Source organism: Phasianus colchicus, chromosome 1 (assembly GCF_987193195.1).
Source record: "Phasianus colchicus chromosome 1, bPhaCol1.hap1.1, whole genome shotgun sequence".
In the NCBI taxonomy this organism is placed as follows: Eukaryota; Metazoa; Chordata; class Aves; order Galliformes; family Phasianidae; genus Phasianus; species Phasianus colchicus.
This window is the reverse complement of record NC_143436.1, coordinates 197430106-197455177: the sequence shown is the minus strand read 5'-3', so window position 1 is coordinate 197455177 and position 25072 is coordinate 197430106. Positions and strand designations below refer to the sequence as shown.

The 25072-nt window shown below is 56.6% G+C and overlaps 1 protein-coding gene across 10 annotated transcripts in view; it reads right to left on the bottom strand.

Moving 5' to 3' along the window:
- The window catches only part of STIM1 (stromal interaction molecule 1), a 43214-nt gene that overhangs the window by 2583 nt on the left and 15559 nt on the right, over window positions 1–25072 (bottom strand). For 3 of the 10 annotated variants that reach the window (XM_031599234.2, XM_031599235.2, XM_090134307.1), the window contains exons 3-12: window positions 24296–24410; window positions 21046–21157; window positions 20049–20164; window positions 14773–14950; window positions 12025–12202; window positions 9604–9771; window positions 8857–8957; window positions 7983–8218; window positions 6575–6655; window positions 4354–4732 (exon numbers count right to left, since the gene is read on the bottom strand). In XM_031599234.2, coding sequence (XP_031455094.2) covers window positions 4354–4732; window positions 6575–6655; window positions 7983–8218; window positions 8857–8957; window positions 9604–9771; window positions 12025–12202; window positions 14773–14950; window positions 20049–20164; window positions 21046–21157; window positions 24296–24410 — 1664 coding nt within the window. Of the gene's footprint in view, window positions 1–2170; window positions 2190–4353; window positions 4733–6574; window positions 6656–7982; window positions 8219–8856; window positions 8958–9603; window positions 9772–12024; window positions 12203–14772; window positions 14951–20048; window positions 20165–21045; window positions 21158–24295; window positions 24411–25072 lie in introns of all 10 variants that reach the window. The other 7 variants (XM_031599239.2, XM_090134311.1, XM_090134309.1 and 4 more) reach the window with 6 other exon arrangements.

Here is a 25072-nt window from a genome sequence, read left to right as displayed (position 1 = left end):
GGGTCTTTCCAGCCTTCACGGCTCCATGAAGTTCACCCGAGCATCAACGTCAGCCACTGCAGCCTGCAAGAAGTGAGCTCAGCAGCAACGCCTGCTGCTCTGCACCTCGAAGCGGTAACGGCACCAAAGAGTGGTGTTCTCTTCTAAAGCCAACCCAGGCTCTGTAAGCACCGAGGCTCTGGTGCAAGAGACATCCTTTCAAACGAGAGGGATTCTACAGCAAGAATAGGAGCTGCACACCCTGCAGCATCCACGAGGTGACACAGCACCCACGAGCTGATGCAGCACCCAGAGGCGATGCAGAGCCTCTGCTCCTCCTTCCCGAGGGGCCACTGTTAACCCATGAGACAACAGCAGCCACAACATCACAGCCAGCAGATGGGGAACGTCCTCTGGGGCCGCAGGGAGCTCTGCCTCCAACTGCACGCGATGGAAACCTGACCCGGGACAGCTGCTCTGTGCTCACAGCGGGGGTGATGCCGAGGACATGGCAGCGATGTCACCTCAGGGTGTCACCTCGGGGTGTCACCTCCACTGGTGGCACTGAGGGGCCGCTGCTGTGGTTCTACTGCTGTCAGCACTGTGGGATGCCCCCATGATTGGTGGGGTGCGAATCGTGGGCAGGAGGAAGGAGGCTGGCATGGTTCTGGGGTCAGAGCTGTCCATAGGGATGTGAGATCAGGGTTATCCACGGGGATGTGGCACCAAGCACTATCCATAGGGATGTAGCATAAGGGCTGTCTGTGGGGATGTGAGACCTGGGCTGTGCATAAGGAAATGATGCTGAGGCTGTCCGTGGGGATGTGACATCAGGTGGTATCCACAGAGATGTGACACCAAGCATTATCCGTGGGGATGTGACACCAGGGCTGTCCATGGGGATGTGGCATCCAGGCTGTCTGTGGGGATGTGAGACCAAGGTCATCTATGGAGATGTGATACTAAAAACACCTGTGGGGATTTGACACCAAGCACTATCCATGGGGATGTGGCACCAGGGCTGTCCATAGGAAAGTAAGACCAGGGCCACCTGTGGGGATGTGACACCATGTAGCATCCATGCGGATGTGACAACAGGGCTGTGCGTAGGGAAGTGAGATCAGGATCATCCGTGGGGATGTGACATCAGGGCTGTCCATGGGGATGTGACACCAAGCACTATCCATGGGGATGTGACACCAGGGCCATCTGTGGGGATGTGACACCAAGCACTATCCATGGGGATGTGACACTGGTGCTGCCCATGGGGACGTGGCACCAGGCACAAGGAAGAGGGCTGGCACAGAGGACACAGAGCTGGGGCTCAGCCAACAGGGCTGGCACAGTTCCTGCTGCTGCCCATAGATTTTCCACAGGAAATGCTGCCTGCAGCTGTTAGGACAGCGTGCTGCCAGGGCTGGGTGCAGGGCACAGAGCTGGAAAGTGCCATTGAGCATTCCTGGGCTATGGCAAAGCCACCACCTGCTGCCTTTCCTGAACTCAGATCTGAGCACGGAGAGACCCGGGCACCTCTGGAGTCTCCTTTGCGTGCAGCTGGGTGTGCTCACACCGGTGGGCTGGGGCAGATTTAAGCAGCCTGCAGACAGGAGCTGCACACTGCTCTGCTCCATCTGCCCTCCCTGCTCCCATCTGTGCCTCCTCCATCACTGCGCCAGGAATCCAAACCGCCCGCAAGGAATGGGAGCCAGCAGGGAGATGTGGATGCGCTGCATTTGGTGAGCAAAAGAAGCAGAGAGCAAACCATGGCAGAAGGAAGGGCTGGTGGGGATGGAGGAAGAGAGGAGAGGATGGGAGGGCAAGAGAAAAGAAACACGGACCGCTCAGCCCTGCGGTCCACGGGATGAGCTCCTGCAATGGGCTCCTGCTGCAGCGTGTGGGTGCTGTGCTCAGCACTGCTCTGACACAGAGTGAACTGCAGCCCCTCTGCTTTTGCCTCAGCTGCTGCTTCCCCTCCTTGCTGGGGTCTCACAGCCCAACCTCCCCCGTTCCCCACTGCTACCACGGAGAGCCGGCACCGGTGAGCAGAAACCCCTGTGCACAGACAGCCCTATGCACACACAGACAGCCCTGTGCACACGGATATTCCTGTGCAGGCAGCCCTGCAGCCCCTCCAGCCCCACGGTGACACGGACAGACACACATCAGCCTCCCAACTCCCACCAGCTCTGACCTTATTCGCACCGGATCCTCTGAAGCCAATTGCAAAAGAGAAGCAAACAGTGAGCGGTTGCTGGACGGCAGAGCTCCCTGCCGGGGCTCTGGGCAGCCCTCCTCGCCCCCCAGCACAGCCACGTGGGCTGAGCCGACCCTGCAGTCCCAAATCCCTCCTGCCCAGGAGCACTGAGCTGCTACAGATGCAGCTTGTTGATAACATCAAAGCAACAGCTCCACTTCCCCCAGTTCTCCATCACTGCTTTCCATGACAAACAGAGGCAGAGCGTGGATGTAGGGCTCTGCTCCTGCAGAGCTGAGCCAAAGCACAGAACCATAAATGCCTTGGGTTGGAAGGGACCTCGAGGATCATGAAGTTCCAACCCCCCCCTGCTGTGTGCAGGGCTTCCAACCTCCACATTTCATAGCAGCCCAGGGCCCCATCCAACCTGGCCAACCAACCATTCGTGCTCTGCAGGACTACAGTGCTGCACCATCGGGGACAGAGAGCAAGCAGCGAGCAGCAATTAGCTCTGATTAGCTCTGAGCGATGGAGGGGAATGTGAGAAGCCAGCCCTGACTCCCTGCTAATGACCTGTTCTAATTGGGTTCCCTCTGCAGCCCCTCAGCACCGACCCGTGCAGCCATTCAGCAGTGCACAGCAGAGCACAGCACTCAGCTGTTTGCTGTTTGCAGAGCCAGGTTAGGGCAGCTGGGAGCAATCCCAGAGCCAGGACAGCCTCCGCAGGACCCAAATTGGCAGTAATTAATTAAGTGGCATTTTAATTACGCTGCTTCTCCTAATCCCCAAACAAACACTGCCCAGCAAACCACGATGCTGCTTTTGGACCCAGTGCTGTGGTTTCCTGCAGCAAAACTGGTGCCTCCCTGTGTCCCCCACTGAGAGGAACAGCCTAGGGCTCAGCGCCTGCTAATGTGCAGCACCCCATAGAGCAGCACCCTGTGCCCACAGCACCCCATGCTGCACCACGATGCCAGGCCCTGCAGTGTGCTGCACAGATGGAGGTGGGTGATTTGGGATGGCTGCCTATCAGGGCAGGTCAATGGGAGCAGCACAGCCCCCCAGGACCTCCCCAGCCTGCTCCTACCAGCTCCCTTCCCGAGGCCCAGCACGGAACAAGGCAATGCAGCACAGCCATGGGGCAGCTCCAGGACCACTGCAGCCCCCCAGACCTGGGGGCCTCACTGCAGCTCCCAACAGACGCAGGGTGCCCAGCAGGGTGACACAGGTCCTCCTGCTGCCTGTGAGCATCCCCTGCTCTGCCCCAATGCAGGATGCTGCCCAGCACAGCTGTACCCACACACAGCTCTGTGCAGGAGAGGATGCGGGGTGACAATGGCTGCTGTGGGGGCAGAGGGCCCCAAAAATCCCCCAGTCCTCATCTGAGAGGCACTGCACAGCAGCCTGAGATCTGGGCACATGGAGCTCTGCCTCATAGCATCACAGAATGGTTTGGGTTGAAGGGACCTCAAGGATCACGAAGCTCCAACCCCCCACCGCAGGCAGGGCCACCAACCTCCACATTTCACAGCAGCCCAGGCTGCCCAGGGCCCCATCCAACCTGGCCTTGAACACCTCCAGGGATGGACGGGGCATCCACAGCCTCTCTGGGCAGCTGTTCCAGCACCTCGCCACTCTCACAGCAAACAACTTCCCCCTCACATCCAACCTCAATCTGCCCTCCTTCAACTCCAAACCATTTCCCCTTGCCTTGCACTGCTGCTCAGAGGTCCCTCAGCTGGAAGCACAACGCAGTGGATCTCCAGGTCCTTTCAGCACTGAGCTCACAGCGCCCAGCAGCTCCAATGTGAGCTCGCAGCACGCACCCATCTTGTGTCCTTTGCAAGCCCCCAGATGCACAAAGGCTTCCTGCAAGGTCAGTGTTTGCACAGTGGGTTGCATCCCCTCATCTGCAGCCCCCAGCCATGGTCTGAGTGCCCCAGAGCCAACCCAACACCCCTGGGTTTACCCTCATGGGGATGGGAACGGACAGCGGAGCGCTCCCTGGGACTCCTGAGAATCCTGAGGGGGAAGGGGGGGAGGAAACACAGCTATGGGTAAACCATGAAGCAGAGACCCCAGAGGAAAGCGGGGAGGGATGGAGGAGAGAAAGCAGCCCTGCAAGCAGCAGCCCTGGGACACAGCAGGAGGGAAGGAGCGAGAAAAGAAACGGCATATACCCAAAGCTCTCAGTGCCACAGCGAGCTCCAGAGGTGACATCAGGAGGGGGCAGATCGGGGTTGGAGTCCATCTGAAGGAAATAAGAGGTGGTGTGATGGTGATAGAGAGGGTGGACATGGGAAGCAGGTGCAGGAGTGGCGGATGAGGAGCAAGAGGTGGCTGTGGTGGATGACGGAGCGGTGCCAGGAAGGTCAGAACTGAAAGACTGTCCGGAGGAGAGGCTGTGCATTCGACGGAGGGACATTCGGCCCGCCGGGTGCTGGGCAGGCTGGCCCGGCTCATGCTGGCTGTGCACGTAACTCTCTACCAACCTCTGAGATCCGTGGCCGTGCTGGGGGTCCACCAGGCGCTGGCGAACGGTGCTGGGCAAAGCAGGAGCTGCAAGGAGAGAAGGGAGAGGGCTGAATGCTCTGAGACGTGACCCCGACCACAGCAGTGCTTCCAGACGTGAGCCCGACCACAGCACTGCTTTGGAGCAGATGTGACGTGGACCACAGCGATGCTTTGGAGCAGAAGCGTTAGGTTGGTGCTGCTGCTTCACATGCCACGTTAATGGTTGGTTGGTGAGAAGCTGTGCCCAACATTCCCAATGCAGCTGCTTTCTGAACACCTTATCTGACCGTCCTGCTTGCAGCTGTGTGCCTCACCCTGCCCAGCCCCACCTGGCTGCTCCCTGCTGGGCTCCTCTGCAGCACATCAGCACATTTGGGGTACACTGGTTCCCCCAGCACAGGCACTGACCCACCCCATACCCCATGGCTGGGCTGTCCCATTCCTCTGCAGCCTGGGGGTCAGCCCAGGGATGCTCAGCTCTGTGCCCTCTGTGGCAGACACGTGGGAACTGGGTACTAATCACAGCATCACAGAATGGGTTGGAAGGGACCTCAAGGATCGTGAAGCTCCAACCCCCCTGTTGGAACCACCAACCTCCACACTTAATACCAGCCCAGGCTGCCCACAGCCCCATCCAACCTGGCCTTGAACACCTCCAGGGATGGAGCAATGGGGCCTATGTTAGGTGCCATCACAGCTGGAATTACAGGGCTGGCCCTGAAGAGGATGGATATCACAGGGCTGGTCCCAAAGGGCACAGAGCTCAGTCCATCAGCTGTGCCCCAAGCCCTGTGCTGCAGATTTTGGAGCAGAGCTGCTTCCATGCAGTCCATTCTCTGTCACATCCACACGAGGTGCTCCGCTTCTGCAGGAGATAAGGTGTTCAGGATTACATACACAGCATGAGGAGTAAATGTGCAATTGGTTACGGAGGTGAACAGAGAGGAAAGCTCAAAAGTGAGGCAGAAGGAGAGCTCTTTTGGGAATCGAAGAACCAGCACATCACTGCCTTAACATCCCTCAGGGACATCAGATCCTCCTGCTGCTCTGCTGGCAGCAATGCAGGATCCCTGCAGGGACACCTCGAGTGGGAGAAGGAACAGCAAGCATCACTCAGGCAGCTTTATTTTCACATTGGTGGTCTTCTCCAGTGTGATTCCATGGGTGTCTGCTCATCCTGGAATACATCTTTTCCCCATGAGGTCTCTCCTGCTGTTATCCCCACTTACCAGCTTGGCACTCTACAGCTCTGTGCTCTCCTTTCCCTTGCAATGAGCCTGAGACCAAAAGCTGAGCCCTGCCCTCCCCTGCTGCAGCACAGCCTCACATCATAGAATGACAGAATGGCCTGGGTTGCAAAGGAGCACAGTGCTCATCCAGTTCCAACCCCCTGCTGTGTGCAGGTCACCAACCAGCAGCCCAGGCTGCCCAGAGCCACATCCAGCCTGCCTACAGGGATGGGGCATCCACAACATCCCCAGTCCTACAGCAGACAATCATCCTGCTCACAGCCTTCAGCCCCAGGATCAGAGCCCGGGGACAGACTGGCACAGCACACAGCACTGCTCAGCATATTTCATTACACACAGCTCTGGGGACTGGGAGGGAAGATCCCCTCAGCCACCCACAGCAACACTCCGACTGCCCAGCAGCAGCCCAATGGGGTTTTGCTTTCTAAACCCAAACGCCCAGCGTGCAGCCAGCTGTGGTTCTTCCTCATCCCACCAGGCTCCTCCCTGGTGTTAGTGAGGGTGACTCCATGTACAGAGGTACATCTGTTAGTTGTTCCGTGCCAGAAAGTTGGAAAATCTGTGTATGTATTTTTAGTCCAGAAAAAGGGCAGAGAATAGAACAAAATAACGTGGATATAATTAAAAAGAACCAAACCAGGGTATTTCCACAGGGACTGATCCTCCGAGGACAGAGATGAGCGATCGCTGAACCTGCGCCCAAAGAGCCAGGCTGCGTCTGGGGGAGGTGGGGGGGGAGAGAAAGAAGTGACTGTGGGGAGCAGCAGCCCTGAGCATCCTCCTGCTGCTGCCTAATCACAGAACCATAGAACCATGGGATGGCCGGGGTTGCAAAGAAGCACAATGCTCATCCAGTTCCAACCCCCTGCTGTGTGCAGGTCACCAACCAGCAGCCCAGGCTGCCCAGAGCCACATCCAGCCTGGCCTTGAATGCCTGCAGGGATGGGGCATCCACAGCCTCCTTGGGCAACCTGTTCCAGTGCCTCACCACCCTCTGGCTGAAAAACTTCCTCCTAAAACACACATGCCCAAAGCTCCATGCCCTGCACCTGTTGATCCCATGGAGTGCCCACAGCCCATCCCTCCTGCAGCCTGCCCAGCTGCTGCACATCTCTCTTCACCTCTGGGTGCTCTGTGCTGCTGCCCTGCTCCAAACCTCTGCTCCCTCCCTGTCCCTGAGCAGGGCTGAACCCAGAGGAGGGAAGATTACAGAATCACAGCATGGTTTGGGTTGGAAGGGACCTCAAGGATCATAAAGCTCCAACCTGCCTGCTGCATGTAGGACCACCAACCTCCACATTTCACAGCAGCCCAGGCTGCCCAGGGCCCCATCCAACCTGGCCTTGAACACCTCCAGGGATGGACGGGGCATCCACAGCCTCTCTGGGCAGCTGTTCCAGCACCTCACCACTCTCACAGCAAACAACTTCCCCCTCACATCCAACTGAAATCTGCCCTCCCTCAACTTCCAACCATTTCCCCTTGTCCTGCTGTTATCTCCCCTTTCCAAGAGTTGATGGCACCAACAGGACAGCACAGGGCTCCTCTGCTCCTCCTCCCAGCTCCTGCCACTTACAGACCCAGCACTGAGGAGGACCTGACCAGCAAATCACCTGTAGAAGGCAAACTAGGAAGCTTGCTGCATCCAGTGCTGTCAGCACGGGCTGCTCTGCTCCCAGCACTGCTCCTGCCAAGGCTTCCCTCCTCTCACACACCTACAGATAGGAAGCTGCAGGTGGACGCTGGGAGAGGCGAGGCCACGTGTGAGCGTGGGTGCTGCAGCCAGGGCTGATTCACAAAGTTCTCCCATACAAAGAGATGCAAGCCAACATCTCAGCAACCCGGAGCGAGAGGCACGCGGTGCCCCAGCTCTGCCTTTCCTCCAAGGATGTGAGCAGTGCCACCCCGAGCTCCCACCCACCCCCCTCCCATCCTTAAACACCAACGCAGCCCCCCTCAGCTCCCCCAGCATCAATCCTACAGTTCCCTTCTACGCTTCCCCTCCGCCCCGTGAACCGACGCGGCGCTGCCCCACGGCTGCATACATTGCATGGACATGGGAGACACGATCTCCTCATCCAGGTCGTCCACGTCGTCGGTCATGATGAAGTGGGACGGGTTGGGCCTCGGGGTGCCCATCCAACCCGGGTCGATGTTGAGGGCGGATGCCAAGGTGTGGATGCCGGGGTTGTTGACGATCTGGAAGCCGCAGAGCAGCTCGATCTGCTGCCAGCGATGCAGGCGCTCACGCAGCGCCGCTGTCACCTCGCTCAGTGCTTGCCTGCAAGCAGAGCAGGACGGCTTGAAGGTGAGGCACAACCCCAACCCAAGCTGTTTTATAACGCTATGAAAGGCTGCTTCTGTGGGACTCGGGGCTCCGTGTGGGTTTGGTTTGGTCTCACACACACAGAGGGCGTTGGTGGATGGGAGCGGGTCCAGCCATCAGCACTGAGAGCACAGCAGGGCTGGGGAGGAATCATGGAATCACAGAATGGCCTGATTGCAAAGGAGCACAATGCTCATCCAGTCCCAACCCCCTGCTGTGTGCAGGTCGCCAACCAGCAGCCCAGGCTGCCCAGAGCCACATCCAGCCTGGCCTTGAATGCCTGCAGGGATGGGGCATCCACAGCCTCCTTGGGCAACCTGTTCCACTGCCTCACCTCCCTCTGGCCCAAAAACTTCCTCCTCATATCCAACCTAAACCTGCCCTGTCTCAGTTTAAAGCCATTCCCCCTTGTCCTATCACCATCCACCCTCACAAACAGCCGTTCCCCCTCCTGTTTATCCGCTCCCTTCAAGCACTGAAGGCCACAATGAGGTCTCCCTGCAGCCTTCTCTTCTCCAAGCTGAACAAGCCCAGTTCCCTCAACCTTTCCTCATAGGAGAAGCAGGGACTGGAGGACTTGAGGAGACACTCACTTTGCAGTTAAGATTTTATGATCCACATCATCTAGAGACGAGCTGTGAGCAACATGAAATGTTCCAAACAGAGTGTTGCGCTTCTTCTTAATTTTTTCAGCCTGGAATGTTAACAGAAAGAAGGAAAGGTCAGAGGAAGAAGAGCACCTCGTGCTTCCTCCTGGACAAGAACATCCTGGAGGGGCTGTGACAGAAATAGCCCTGCAGCTGCTGACACACGTGTGAATGGTGTGAGATGCGTTGGACAGGAGGGTGACCCCCATGGGGTGAGCAGGGTGATGCTGCTCTGCACCCCCAGCCCTATGGCACCCCAGAAGTCAGAGGGACCCAAACTGCTCCATGCAGAGAAGGGCTCTCCCAGAGCCTGCCCTGGCCTTTCTAAGGATAGAACTATCACACGTCACATCCATGATAACAGTGCATTAGGGCAGATGGACTCCTGTGAGCTGTGAGTTCTGGCTTCTGCACACATCCACAGCGATGAATGCATGTTACAGCAGCTCCCCTGCAGCTCTCAGCTCCACGGCTGGCACAGAAAGCTTGGAACAATTGGGAATACAAAGAGGGTGATTCACTGCTACAGTTCACGTGCTCATAAGAAACGGTGCTGCCTGTGCATGTAGGACAGCCACAGCAGGGTCTGTGCACATGATACGAAGACACAGAACACACTGTGCAGCTTCCATCCCCAAACCTCCCGCCAGGCAGCGATGGGAGGACCTCAGAGCAGGATGCTGAGATGCTCACCCCTTCCTTGGCCACCAGGAGCTGCTTTTCGGCGTTCTGCTTCTTGATGTTGTAGTACTGCACCTCCACCTCGTGGGTCAGCTGCAGCCACTTCTGCAGGGCCTCGGGGGCAGCCCAGCTGCAGTGTGATTCCAGCTCCTTCTCGGCGTTCTTCAGAGCCATTCGGACCTGAGGAGAGGCAGCAGTGCTGTGTTATGGGGAAGGGAATGGCTGCTGTGCTGCACCAATGGAATGGGGGCAATGGGGTTGGGGCAAACAGGAGCCAGTGCTGGTCCAACACTTGGCTCACACTGACCCCACGCAGTGCCCAAGGAGGCTGTGGATGCCCCATCCCTGCAGGCATCCAAGGCCAGGCTGGATGTGGCTCTGGGCAGCCTGGGCTGCTGGTTGGTGACCTGCACACAGCAGGGGTTGGAACTGGGTGAGCATTGTGCTCCTTTGCAACCCAGGCCATTTTATGATACTTGCTGCCTGTTGCCTGCTGTGTGCTGCCTACTATGTGCTATGTGCTGTGTGCATCACATCCATAACAGGGAATGAACCCAAACAGGGGTTGTATGGTGTATACTCCCCTGTGATGACCTCTAAGGTCCCATTCTGACCACTCAGTGGCAGCTCATAAAGCAGTGAGTGCCTTCTGACCCTGTGCTGTGTGGTCACCCCTTGGGCACAGTAAGACCCACCGAGGACAGATTTGCTGCAAGCAGCCCAGCCCCAAACACTGAGCTCTCAGCACCACTTGCTGTGCTCCAGCAGGAACTCCCGACCCCACAGAACCATTTTAGTGGTAAGAACCAACGGGTGCAAAAGAAACTCTTGGTTTAATATCCACGGCACCAAACAACCAGACGAGTTCTGTGGTCAGTGGGAGTGATGGGTTACTGTGTGTGGGGGACACTGGGATGGTGGCTGTGTTACAGGCAAACGGTGGGGGCAGGAGGACGATGCCAGTACTCACCCTTTGGAGGCATCCCTCATCAAGGCCTCTGAGAAACAACAGAGAGGTTAAGTCACCTCTGGCTGGCAGCTTTCCTGAGGGCAGAGTGGTGGAACGGATGGGTGCCCTCGAGTTGGCAGCAGGTGGGGCAGGAAGGCTTGGAGAGCTGTGCACCCCATAGAACGGCCCCAGCACTGCTGTGCAGGTGGGCACAGACACCCACGGGCTCTGGAATGGAGCTCAGTGCATTTGTGGAGAGGTTGTGTGACAAACTGGGATCTTGGATGGGGCCTGAGGGCGTCAGAACTGCTCCCACTCCAACCAAGAGGAGGAAGGAATCTCGCAGCACGGCTCCCTGCTGGCTGGGCACTGACCTCTCCCCATCCAGTGCAATGCTGGGCTCTGCTTTCCTCTCCTTCCTCCTCCCAGGTGGAACGGATGGGACACACATGTGTTGGGGCACACAAACACCTCATGGCAGCTGTGGGGCACACGGTGCTGCCTCACACTATTTCTATTGGAACTGACCTGTGGCCACATCAGCTCACATCACAACTTTCCCCTGGGTGAAATGGAGGGGCAGCTGGATTTGTGCTTTGGGCTTTAAAGCTTTGCAGGTTTGGGCACCAGGTGGTTCTGAGGCACAGCTCCCACATCTCCCTTTGCTCTCTGTTGCTGAGCCACCATCAGTAATGCTGTTTATTTCCATCTCTTCCCTCCAGCCCTTGCTGGGGCTCCCTGGGCTTTTAGATGTCACACTGGAAGCCCTTTTTCTGACCTGTGATGCATTATTCAAACAGTGCCACACAAATGCATCACTTGCACATCACTGCTGCCAGCATCACACACAAAACTCTCCCCAGGTCTACATTTCCAGATTCATTTGGAAGGAAGCTTTCCTCAGACATTTCTGGAGCCAACAGCAGAACAACAAAGCTGCCCCAAATCTCTCTTAAACCCACAAATGGAAAAGAGAGAAATCTGAGGGCTGGTGCTTTGGAGGGGGATGGTGGGGTGCAGCTGCAGGCCAGGCAGCACTCCTGCCCCGTGGGGCAGCCCCACAGCCACCACCTCTCCCCAGTCACTGCAGGGATGTGATGGAAGGGCCAGGTGATGCCAGTGACTCTGAGCACTGATGGAGCTGTGCCCACTGCAGGGAGTGGCACCAGCTCCAGTATTGGTCTGGTATGAAATGTGGAGGTTGGTGGCCCTGCGTGTGGCAGGGGGGTTGGAGATTCATGATCTTTGAGGTCCCTTCCAACCCTGGCCATTCTGTGATTCTGGAGGCCCCCAGGGGTCCCTTCCAGCTCAAACCATTCTGTGATTCTCTGATCTTTTCCTCCACAAAGTGGGAAGGCAAAGGCAAAAAGGCATTACGAGCAGCACGGCACTGGGCTTAACGGAGGGCAGGCTCAGTGCTGGCTGCGTGCTGCTCCTATGGCACGCCACGTGTGTGTGTTTGTGCACCACGGGCCACCCCTCACCTGCTCCAGCTCCTGCTCTGCGTACTTCTGCCTGCTCAGCTCATTCTCAGTGCCCTCCCGCAGCTCTCGCAGCCGATGCGCCTCCTGCTTGGCGATGCTGATCTCATCCTGCAGCTTCTTCTCCAGGTGCACCTTTTCCACCTCCACGGAGCGATGCTCTTCCTGGGCCTTCTGCAGCCTGCAGGACAGGGAGATGGGAGCCGTGAGGAGCAGGGGGTGCTGTGCATAGGAGCCCATGGTGGCCGCCCCATCGGCCCCGCTCCTGTTCACACTGTGCCAGCAGCCATCACAGCTGGAAGGCTGAGAAAGCTCACTGTGCTGGAAGGAAATGGTCACAGATGGACCCACCTTAGCCGTAGCTGCTCCTGCCCGTCACACCCCCATGGGCACAGACAAAAGGGAAAAACGATCCTCAGCCACAACCTGGCTCTGTGCAGCACGCAAGGGCTGTTCTGCAGCCCTGCAGCAAACGCTGAGCTTGTAGCGTGCGCAGCCCAGGGATGTGTGCAGCACACGAGCAGAGCAGGGAGAATGGATGCACTGAGCACAGAGCAGAGCACACAGCAAGGATGCACTGAGTACAGAGCAGAGTGCAGAGCAGGGATGCACAGAACAGAGCACAGAGCAAGGATGCACTGAGCCCATGAGCAGACCAGAGCAGAGTAAGGACGCACTGAGCCAATGAGAAGGGCACAGAGCAAGGATGCAAAGAGCACAGAGCAGAGCACAGAGCAAGGATGCACTGAGCCCATGAGCAGGGCACAGAACAAGGATGCACTGAGCACAGAGCAGAGCACAGAACAAGGATGCAGACCCAAGAGCCCTTGCTTTGCAGGCTCATCCTTGGCACCCAGACAGCAATCGACAACAAATCTGGCCTCTCAGCAGCCATGATGTTGGCTCTCTTCTTGGAAAAGGTTTATTTTCAATTTACAGCTCTGTTGAGAAACTCCAGTGTTTTTCTTCCCAATTAACAGAGGTTTTTGCCAAGGCGTTCCAAGCTTTCAGATAAACCCACGCTCTCTGCCCTGAGCTCATTGCTGAAGCTCTCCCACAGTAGGGCCATAAGAATTCCAAACCACCCAAATATCTCTATTTAAAGGAGAATTTTCCCCATGCTATGATGCAGAATTCCTTCCATAGGAGTTTTATCCTCAAGGCAATTTCCAAGCGTGCACTACCATTGCATTTTCCCTTCCCACTGGCTTCTGCTCACAGCAGAGCTGTGCTTTCTGATGCTGGCAGTGGACAAAGCCACCCTCTGAGCCCTTTGCATGCGGTGAGCTCCAGGATGGAGTGCAGCACTGCAATTGTGCCATGGGCACGAATGGACCTACAGCTCAGCAGCACATCCCCAGAGAGATGTGCTCTGATGTGAACTTATCTGCATGATGGGCCACTCGGGGGACTGGGAAGCATCAGTGCTAATGGATGTTCCCAAAAGATGAGCCACAAACGGCTCTCAGTGTCTGTGTTCCCCTCTCCAATCTCCAGGAACACAGCAGAGACAGGAATAACAGCAGCAGCAGCAGATGGGGCCGTCCTGCAGATGTGCTCAGCACTGAACTTCCATCAGTGGGGACAGCATGGTTTGAGGTCCAGAAAGGAGTTCCTAGAAAGCAAATTGTTGAGCAGAACTGCCTCACTGCTGCCCAGGCCCATGGGGACCTGACCTGAGAGCTGGGATGAGAGGAACCTGAGGGTGTCCAACGTGGCCAAGTGTAGGATCCTACAGCTGGGGAGGAACAATCACAGCAGCAGTACAGTCGGGGCTGAGCTGCCGCAGAGGGGCTCTGCAGAGAAGGACCTGGGAGTCCTGGTGGCCAGAAGGTGGCCATGAGTCAGCAGTGTGCCCTGTAGCCAAAAAGGCCAGTGAGACCTGGGGCGCATTGCACGGAGTGTGGCCAGCAGGGCGAGGGAGGTTCTTCCAACCCCTCCAACCCCTGCACCTCTGTGATTCTGCGCTTAGGTTGGTGCCTCCTCACCTGGTTCTGAGCTCAGGTTAAGCTCCCCAAGCCCATCTGCTGCTTTCCAGGTGCCCCCCAGCACAGCCCTGCCCATCCCCTGTCCTGCACGGTGCCAGGGATGAGCACTGCTGCAAACGGCGGCTGCAGGAGCTGCACACCCAGAGGTTCCCTGGTTCTCCAGGTTATGTCCTGCCTGCGATGGAGAACTCCACAGAGCTGTGTGAAATGAGCTGTGGATTACAGCCCGCTCCCTTGGCAGGCAGACAGGAAAACCCTTCAAGTCAAAAAGAAAGCAGGTCACACATCTGCAATGCTGACGTGGATGTGCTGCGCTGGGCACCGGCAGCCCGGTACACTTCTAAGAACCTCTCATCATGCAGATATCAACTGATGTGATCACAGAAAGGCTTTCCATGCACGGATGGCTCCCAAGGGGCTGCCAGGCAGGGCAGCAGCCTTCCCAGATGACAACAAGCCAACTGGGTTACTTCCCATCCCATAAGAGGCTCTGTTTTCCAGAGAGGTACAGATCTGCGTTACAGTTCTGTGTGTTTGGGGGAAGCCACAGAATAATAGAATGATAGAATGGCCTGGGTTGAAAAGGACCACAATGAGCATCTAGCTTCAGCCCCCCTGCTGTGTGCAGGGTCGCACAGACCAGGCAGCTCAGGGCACCCACACTGCACCGAGGGGAGAGCTGCAAAGCGAATGAGGTGGGAGATCCCAATGAGGAACAACCAGCAGCAAAGCCAGCAGCCGATGGGGGCCACACAGCTCTTACCTCTCCTGCAGGTCGTGGAGGGACTGCTCAGCCCTGTGAAGGCCCTCCAGGTCCTTCATCATCTTCTTCATGTGCTCCTTGGAGTAGCGGTTCTGGATGTAGGCAAACCAGCAGCCGCCCACCCCGATGACGATGGACACCACCAGCATGAAGTCCTTCAGGTGGTTGTGTCGTGTCACTGCCAGGGAAGGAAAGGCTGCTGAGAGCACAGCGTGGGAAGGTCGTTTGTTTGCCTGGGGGTGGGCTTTGAGCTGGGACATTTATCATAATGTCACCATCCCCCCTATAGCAGTGTGCTTTGGAGCTGGAGCTCAGGAGTGGTGCTGTGCAGGGAGAGCAGCTCTCCTCCTTGGTCAGCACTGCAGAGGGGCCTCCTGGTGCAGGGCAGCAGCACAGCCACCATCTGCTCCCAGATTTCATAGTCACAGAATGGTCTGAGTTGCAAAGGCCCACAGTGCTCACCTGGTTCCAACCCCCTGCTGTGTGCAGGTCGCCAACCAGCAGACCAGGCTGCCCAGAGCCACATCCAGCCTGGCCTTGAATGCCTGCAGGGATGGGGCATCCACAGCCTCCTTGGGCAACCTGTTCCACTGCCTCACCACCCTCTGGGTAAAAACTTCCTCCTCATATCCAACCTAAACCTCCCCTGTCTCACTTTAAAGCCATTCCCCCTTGTCCTATCACCATCCACCCTCACAAACAGCCGTTCCCCCTCCTGTTTATCCGTTCCCTTCAAGTACTGAAGGCCACAATGAGGTCTCCCTGCAGCCTTCTCTTCTCCAAGCTCAACAATCCCAGTTCCCTCAACCTTTTGTCATAGGAGGGCTGCTCCAGCCCTCTGCTCATCGATTTTCCCTGCACCCTCTGCTCCTGTGCACTGTTTGCATTGGGGCAGCACAGTGCAGAGCCCAGCAGTGCAGAACTGGCCCAGGTCTGGAGCAAGCTCTGAGCCAGATCTCCATTTATCTCTATTTCTGCTCCATCTGTGCTTATTTTAATGTGGACCAAAGAGCCTTTCAGGGCCTCGAGTTCATCTCTGCTTCCTTAAAATGCAAGCTTTTTTTGGGAGGGGAAAGAAAAACAAAAACAAACAAACCATAAAATATCCTCCCTCCAAATGACTGAGCAAGCACAGGGCTTTCACTTCCCCTCCTTTCCATTTGTGAGCACTTAAGGCTTTCAGAGCACACAGCAGCAGCTTGGCACAGCATGAGGGGGTGCTGGTGTGCATCCCTACCTCGTGTGCAGTGGGACAGAGGGGCACAGAAGGGCAGAGCTGTGCCTTCAGTGGGGAGGATGGCCGCCACAGCAGTCTGCTCCCACCATGGAATGGATCTGTTCCTCCATCCCCAATGCAAGCCCTGCTGCTCTCTGCAGTGCTGGGAGGAACCCATGGGTGTAAAGGACACGAGAGTTCATCCTCTCAGCTCCTGAGAGCAGCTGCTGAGCAGTAAGCAGCAGCACCTTCAGTCCTAAAGAAATGCCTTGTCATTTGGAGCTGGGAGGCACCAACAGTATTTATAGCCCCCGAAATCCCAGGGGAGGGAGGAACAATTCCTCCTCCAAGGAGCAGCACAGCTGCACGTGGAGGGGGGTCACCACCCCTGGGGTTGTCCCAGAGCTGCGGGGATGTGGGGTTTTGGGGACCCTGGAGGGCTTTTCCAGCTTTTGAGGTGATTCCATGATTGTATGAAATCCCTGTATGCCCCAATGAGAGCCAGCACCAGCACACATGGCATTCACTGACACTGACACCACTGCCAGGAAAGCCCACTTCAGCTCAAGGCTCAGCAGCACAGCTATGTGCAGCCCCAGCTCCAGGTCTGTCACCACGCACAGCTCTGCACTCTGATAAATCCCTGCCATCTCTACGGAGCTGAAGCAGAAAAGCCCTAAGATGAGAATCCAGACTAATTCCCGTCTGTGCTGCTCAAAATGAGGCCACGATCCCATGAAAGTAGCTTCAAAATGCAGATGGAAAAGCGGATGCTTAACAGCAACAAGCACAGTAAATCTGCTGTTAGGACAGCAAGCCTTGTGTTTGACCTTGGCTCTCTGATGCAGTTCTCTTCTAAGCCAACAACAACTGCCATGTGCCGTAAGTGGGAAAAGATGAGGCTGTTAAAGGCTGGCGTCCCCCCAGCAGCACATGACACAGCCCTGCTCCCATCCCATCCCTGCATCCCAATTACAGGGACTTCATTACCAGTGACATCCTCTGCCCTCGCTGTGCTGTGTCCAAGGGCTGCAGCATGACCCTGCGTGCTGTCATTGCCTCTCCCACGGCCCTGCCTGCTCCTGCTTCCATCCCTGCCTGCTCCCAGCCCTGCGTGCTTCTGGTCCTGCTCCCATCCCTGCTCCCATCCTTGCCTGCTCTCATTCCTGCTTGATCCTGGTCCTGCTCCCAGCCCTGCTTCCATCCCTGCCTGCTTCTGGTCCTGCTCCCATCCTTGCTTCCATCCTTGCCTTGCTCCCATCCCTGCTCCTGGTCCTGCTTCCATCCCTGCCTGCTCCCATCCCTGCTTCCATCCCTGCCTGCTCCTGGTCCTGCTCCCATCCCTGTTTCCAGCCCTGCTCCTGGTCCTGCTTCTATCCCTGCCTGCTCCCATCCCTGCTCCCATCCCTGCTCCTGGTCCTGCCTACTCCCAGCCCTGCTCCCTGCAGCCATCCCTCCCATACATTTGGTGCACAGCAATGGAAAAACACAGCAAAGCAGCAGGATTCCTCAGTGCTGCAGGCAGACACATGGCATCCCATCTGCCAGGTGCTGCAGCTCCTGGAACATGTGGGTACCCCAATGGGCTCCCCTGTGTGAGCCCCCCATGAGCCACCAGAAAGCAGTGCCTGCAAGCAGCCACGTTCCCAACCTGAGTCATAGAATCACAGAATGGTTTGGGTTGGAAGGGACCTCAAGGATGATGAAGCTCTAACCCCCCCACCAAATGCAGGGCCACCAACCTCCACATTTCACAGCAGCCCAGGCTGCCCAGGGCCCCATCCAACCTGGCCTTGAACACCTCCAGGGATGGACGGGGCATCCACAGCCTCTCTGGGCAGCTGTTCCAGCACCTCGAGGCACCTTTGCCTGTGATACACCCCTCTCCCAACTCAGCTTGCCTCTCTAGAAGATAAGGAACCATCACCTCTCATCCATCAGAGACACATTAACAGAGGCTCAGCAGAAACTGGCTCAATAAAAAGCACCGCTTAGCAACGCTGACACGGCTTACAAAGATGTGCATCATCTCCTTTAGGGTAACGATGCTGTTTTGCTTGTTTGTTTTCAATAAGAGTGACCTTTACCTCCGGGACTGGATCGTTACTATATGGCTGAGAAACAACCAGTGCCAGCTGTCACTGTCAGCACTCTGCCCTGCCAGCAATGGGCTGCATGCTGCCAGCACACACGCGGTGCATCCATCCCCACGGGTGCACGGGAGGAGGGAAATCACAGCCCTGCTGTTCTACTCTACCCCAGCTGGGGGGACAGCAGCGCATCCCACGCATCCCACACCTCCCCCTGCCTTGCAGCAGCAGCACGAGGCCATGGCCCAAAGCATCCCCTGCACAGCACCCAGTGCAGCACGGTGGAGCAGCTCCGCCTCTCTCTGCAACGCTCCCTTACAAATTCAACACTAACAAAAGAACCAAGATCTTGGCCTTGGCCCCACTTCCCGTTCCGGATGGATTATCACAACATCCTCTTCCCAAGGAGCAGCTCCTGGCACTCTGCTGCACATCCATCATTTCCAGTCCCTCGGATCCATGTTTGCAGGTCGGTGTCCAGCACCAGCAGCGCCCTGCAGACAGGTCCTGCACTGCCAGCAGGAGGGGTGGGCAGACAGGCTGAGCCCCCCGAGGTGTAACCACAGCCTCACTGCTTCCATAAGGATCAAACCTCCACTGCTGGGAAGAACAGCAATCGCTGCAGCTCCATGGGATGGAGCTGAGCAACACACAGCAATGGGCGCTGTGCAGTGCCACGCGGAGCCCAGGCAGTGCTGCAGCTGTTACATCTTACACTAAAATGCAGCCTCTGTCACCAACTGCAATGCCTTTCCCACAAAAGGAGCTCTCTGTGCTATTAAATGAGCAGCAAAGTTAATTTGTCATTGTTGGAGCGAATGGATTTCGGCCCGTCCCCCTGCAGCACCCATTGTGCAGTGCAGAGCATCACCCCCTGCTGCCAACCAGCCCAAAGCAAGCAGCCCACCCATGCTCCCAGATTGCCAACAGAACTGTGCATGAATGAGCACGGCGTCAAAAAGACCTCAGCTGCATTTCAGTGGAAACCAGGAGGGGCTCTGGGGGGCCTGAGAACAACATCTGAAGTGCTGGGAAGGGACCTCCAGAGCCCCACAGCACAAACCCTGGAGCAGTTCCCTACAGCAGCTGCAGCACAGCCCTGTGGCACAGCTGCATTAACAAGGCCAGGTGCAGACATGGGAAAAGAAGCTCAAGGCACAGCTCTGGGATGGGCACAGCTGTGGGGTGGCACAGCTGTGGGATGGGCACAGGTAACTCATTCAGTTTGGTCCCACATCCCAAAAATTGTCTTCTAGGAACCTTGCAGAAAGCCACGAAGGACTGATGCAGGCGGTGCAGCCGTGCACTGCTCAGTTCTGCACAGCTCTGTACTGCTGTGTGCACAATTGCAGCTCGTGGTTCGTGCCAGGACGGCTGCCCAGCAGCTCCTCAAACACAGAGAATAACCATTAATCCAAAGCCATTAAAAGCAATTTACTTTGCCATTACAGCGCCTGTGTGGCTGCCAACCAAATTCCTCCTTGGTGCTGGGCATGCCAGCAGGAACTGGGACAGCTTTAACCACAGGGTCCTGATAAAGCCAGGCCTCAGATACCTCCCCAAAGCACCGGTCTTAATGAGGACAACATGCATAAGCAGGAGAGACTCATAATAATGAGACTGCAGCTGTGAGTCATGTGCAATGCATGCAAAGGAGCGCCCCGAGCTGCAGAGATAATCAGAGGGCCTCCAGATCATCTAAAGATGCTCACAGGCAACTCCAGAACCGGCCCTCCTTCAGCTCAGTGCCATCCCAGCCCTCCCTCCAGCTGTGCTCACAGCTCAGTGCAAACCCAGTCCTCCAGGGCAGGGCTGGAGCTCTGAGCTGACCTGCTGCAGGTTCTGCCTCATTGCAATTACCCAGCAGACTTCATGCAGCATAAAGCCTGGGCCACGTAGCTGGATCTTTGCTGTCTGATGCTGAGCAGATGCAGCTCCTTGCACTTAAGGAGCTGTGCAGTGTTACTTACAGAGAGGAGGACCAAAGAGCACAGTGTCCAAAGCCTTCAGCTGCAGCTTCTGCCTATGGCTGCGGTCTGTCATCTTCAGCACAGTCCCCATCATGGTGGCATTGTTCACTGCTAATCTGTGAAACGCAAGGAGGAGGCACAGTCACAACCATCCCAATTCATGAGGGAACAGAAGTTAATCATACGGGAGCTATGGACAGAGAAATGGGGTGAGCAGGAGCAGAGAGCTGCCAGGGCTAAAGGAAGCCCTCAAGTTGTGTTATTTCTGGTGCAGATCACAGAATGGGTTGCAAAGGAGCACAATGCTCATCCAGTCCCAACCCCCTGCTGTGTGCAGGGTCACCAACCAGCAGACCAGGCTGCCCAGAGCCACATCCAGCCTGGCCTTGAGTGCCTGCAGGGATGGGGCATCCACAGCCTCCTTGGGCAACCTGTTCCAGATCTGTACCAAAAGCAACATCCCTGCCTTCAGCCCCAGAGAAAAGCGAAGGCTTTCCCTTCATCCTGACTGCTCACACTCCTTCCTGGGCAAACTGAGCTTGTCAGTGCCCTGCTAACCATGCATGCATCTATTAATCAAATCTACACTGCCAGCTGCTGACAGCTGACTTTTCGGATTGCAGAGCACATTTCTCACGTGGGATGCAGCCAGCAGGGACCATCCCTGTGCTGAGGATGATGAGTTACAAAGGAAGTGTGGGCAGAGCCGGGGCACCGCCTGGACCTGCTCTGCTCCAGCTTAGGGCTGCAGTCTGAGCACACAGCTTCAGGCTGATGATGTCTGCTGTGCAAGCCAGCACAGCAGCACTGACAGCCACAGCACCTGGCCAACCTCTCTGCATGCACAACCCCGCAGTGAAGCCTGCAGCACAGCCAAACACCCGGAGCCAAGCTGGGCTGGCACAGGAGTTGCCCACAGCTCCGTGCACAGGATTGGATCACTGCTGCTTCGGCTCTGCTCCATCCCTGGCACACGTCCCAGGGGCTGAGCACTGACCTGGGCATGGCGTGTCCGCTCAGCTGCAGCTTTCTGAAGGTCTCCTCGTACTGTGGCAGCTCCACGTAGGTAATGAGCCACTGCACCACCTCGTCAACTGTCCAGTTGTACACTGTGGGCAAGAAACACACGAGCAGCTTAGCATTATTGCTGCTGAAACCATCCAGGCAGCATTAGTGTGAATGGTAACCGCACCATGTGCACCTCCTCCATCTGCCTTCAGCAAAGGGAGAACAGCCGTGGGGTTGGGACAGCAGCATCCTGGCTGTATGGAGCCTGCTCTGCACTGGGGTTGGACTCAATGATCTCTGGAGGTCGCTTCCAGTCCCTACAATTCTGCGATGCTGTGATCCCTGGGGAAGGCAGTGAGTCCATTCACTCCCCCATGGACACAAGAAGCATCTCCCAGCTCATCTCCCAGCACACTGCAGAGCTCAGTGCCTGCAGCAGAACCACGGCAGAACGGACAGGAGCAGGGCCAGCAGCTTGGCAGAGGGCTTCAAAGGAAGGTGTCATCTCCAGCAAACTTGGGAACTGACTCAGATGCATGTCAGCAAACTGCCCGAGCTTAAGGAAACTCCCTGTAGTTACCATCCCCAGCCCACAAACTGCAGGAAACTCATTTCTGTGCCATGGGAAGGCGCTGGGATGGAAGCCAGCACCCAACAGGAGCCATGCCCCAGGGCCCGAGGCACTGCTGGGCAGACACGGCCTTCAGGAGCTCTGACTGACCCGGGGCAGAATGCCAGACAGAGCCTCTGCTCCCTGCTGGGAGCCACAGGAGGCCTGGGATGAGTTAGCACAGATTCCAGAAGTGTCTTCTGACAGTCTCAAGTTATGAGAACTGCTGTTGATGACGGTGCTCAGATCCCAGGCAGCCCACACCCCAACCTGCCCAGCCCTTCTGCACTGCTCTTCTATGGGAAGGGATGGATGCTCAGCATCCCAACCACATTCAGTCTGCTTCTGAGAGCCACAAGCATTGAGAGATTTATCCATGGCCCCCAGCGGATCCATGAGCCAGCAGTGTGCTCTTGTAGCTCGGAAAGCAAATGGGATCCTGGGCTCCATCAGCAGAGGGGTGGCCAGCAGGGACAGGGAGGTGATTGTCCCCCTCTGCTCTGCTCTTGTGAGGCCCCATCTGCAGCACTGCGTCCAGGGCTGGAGCCCCCAGGACAAGAAGGACAGGGAGCTGTTGGAGAGGGTCCAGAGGAGCCACAAAGATGATCAGGGGGCTGCAGCACCTCCACTACAAAGACAGGCTGAGGGAGCTGGGCTTGTTCAGCATGGAGAAGAGAAGCTGTGGGGTGAATCATTGCAGCCTTCCAGGACCTAAAGGGAGCCTACAGACAGGAGGGGAGTCAGCTCTTGGAAAGGGGAGATAACAGCAGGACAAGGGGAAATGGTTTGAAGTTGAGGGAGGGCAGATTGAGGTTGGATGTGAGGGGGAAGTTGTTTGCTGTGAGAGTGGTGAGGTGCTGGAACAGCTGCCCAGAGAGGCTGTGGATGCCCTGTCCATCCCTGGAGGTGTTCAAGGCCAGGTTGGATGGGGCCCTGGGCAGCCTGGTCTAGCATTAAATGAGGAGATTGGTGGTTCTGCATGTGGCAGGGGGGTTGGAGCTTCATGATCCTTGAGGTCCCTTCCAACCCTGGCCATTCTGTGATTCTGTGATCAACAGGACGCACAAACACACACACGTGTGCCCAGGGTGCACCTCCCGTGCTGGCACAGATCCACCAGGACCTGTGGTTTTACAGCTCAGCTTCAGCTGCCCAAACAGGGCTCTGGATGAGGCCAGCAATGCTGGAAGAGCCCTTTCTGTTATCAGACAGAGACACAGAGCAATGGGAAAACAACGCTGAGTGCTGACCAAACTCACTGCCACCAGAAGTGATGCTGCACAGAGATGCACCACTTCCTGCATGTGTCACCAACAGGAAGGGAGCAAAAGCAAAAGGAGAGAAGTTTCTAAAGAAGAAACGCAGGGCAGGGCGGCAGGGGGAGTTTTAATGTTTTTCAGCACAGAAATTCTAACATCCTGATTGGGGAGAAAGTGAAACTGTGCCATAAAGTGGCAGGGAACCCAAAAGTTTCCGCACCGGTTCAGCAATACTGGGGGTTTCCCACCAGGGACTGAACTTCCCCAGCCCTGGGTGAGCTGCTGTGCCCAATGCACCCGGCACAGCTCTGAGTTTAGGACTTTACCTCCATCTGAGGGTGCCTCTGGGGTTCAGTAAACTTCTGTGGGTAATTTTATCAGTAGACAACACACAGCTCTGCTCCATACGGAGGATGCTGCTGACCCATAGAACACGACCTGAACCTCGAGGAGTTGGTACAGGGCAGCACATGGCCCTATTCTAACATATATTTATAGGAACAGAGAAATGAAACCAATCGTACACACACAGCATGGTTTGGGTTGGAAGGGACCTCAAGGATCATAAAGCTCCAACCTGCCTGCTGCAGGCAGGGCCACCAACCTCCACATTTCAGAGCAGCCCAGGCTGCCCAGGGCCCCATCCAACCTGGCCTTGAACACCTCCAGGGATGGACGGGGCATCCACAGCCTCTCTGGGCAGCTGTTCCAGCACCTCACCACTCTCACAGCAAACAACTTCCCCCTCACATCCAACTGAAATCTGCCCTCCCTCAACTTCAAACCATTTCCCCTTGTCTTGCTGTCATCTCCCCTTTCCAAGAGCTGACTCCCCTCCTGTCTGTAGGCTCCCTTGAGGTCCTGGAAGGCTGCAATGATTCACCCCACAGCCTTCTCTTCTCCAGGCTGAACAAGCCCAGCTCCCTCAGCCTGTCTTTGTAGTGGAGATGCTGCAGCCCCCTGCTCATCTTTGTGGCTCCTCTGGACCCTCTCCAACAGCTCCCTGTCCTTCTTGTCCTGGGGGCTCCAGACCTGGACGCAGTGCTGCAGATGGGGCCTCACAAGAGCAGAGCAGAGGGGGACAATCACCTCCCTGTCCCTGCTGCCAGCCCTGTGCTGTGGTACTTCCCCTGCTATCCTCAGGTTGCACTAAGAGCTGAAAAATGCACTGAGAGCCACAAAATCCAGAAGCGCCCAAAAAAGGAAGCTGGAACAGTGACACACAAAGGGCAGCAAAGCAGAGATCAGTGCCCTTCTGGACGCACAGACATGCTGCCATGTGGAGCCCCATGTGCAGCACCATTCCACATGGCTGCTCGTGTTGTTTGCGTTTGGGTTGGGTTGCTTGGTTGGTTTTGTGGGTTTTTTACCTTCAGAGGTCTTCCAGGCCTTCCAAAGATCCTCCACGCTGATGAGTTTGTCTTCACCATGGAAGGTGCTGTGCTTGACGGTGGGGTCGTGGTAGTTCAGGTCCTCCCTCAAGAACTAGGAGAAGAAACAGCAGCAGCACTCCATTAACCCTTCCAGCAGCACAGGCACTGCACAGCATCCCATCCGCTGCCCTCCCTGCAATCCCCCACAGCCAATGGATGTCACAGGAAGCACTGCAGCTCAGATTCCCATTCCTGGGACATCCAGCATCATTCAAAGATAATTCCTGGCTGAAATCCCCTCCAGCACAATGTGGTGTGAGAGTCAAGTCATGCTGGGGGACGGCCAGGTTGGCTACCAGGGGAATTCCTCCCCCAAAGAGCAGCACCAGCACAGGCTGCCTGGGGGGGTCACCATCCCTGGGGTGTCCCAGAGCCATGGGGATGTGACGCTGCGGGATGTGGGCACAGTGGGGTGGGCTGGGGGTCTTGGAGGGCTCTTCCAGCCTTCTTGGTGCCATCAGTGAGTGTGCTGGGTTGGATTTGACCTCAGAGCTCTTCACCAACCTTGCTGATTCTATGATTCACAAGCAGTCTTCTTTGCTAAAGGGATTTTAAGGTGAAGAATCACAGAATGATAGAACGGCCTGGGTTGCAAAGGAGCACAATGCTCATCCAGTTCCAACCCCCTGCTGTGTGCAGGTCGCCAACCAGCAGACCAGGCTGCCCAGAGCCACATCCAGCCTGGCCTTGAATGCCTGCAGGGATGGGGCATCC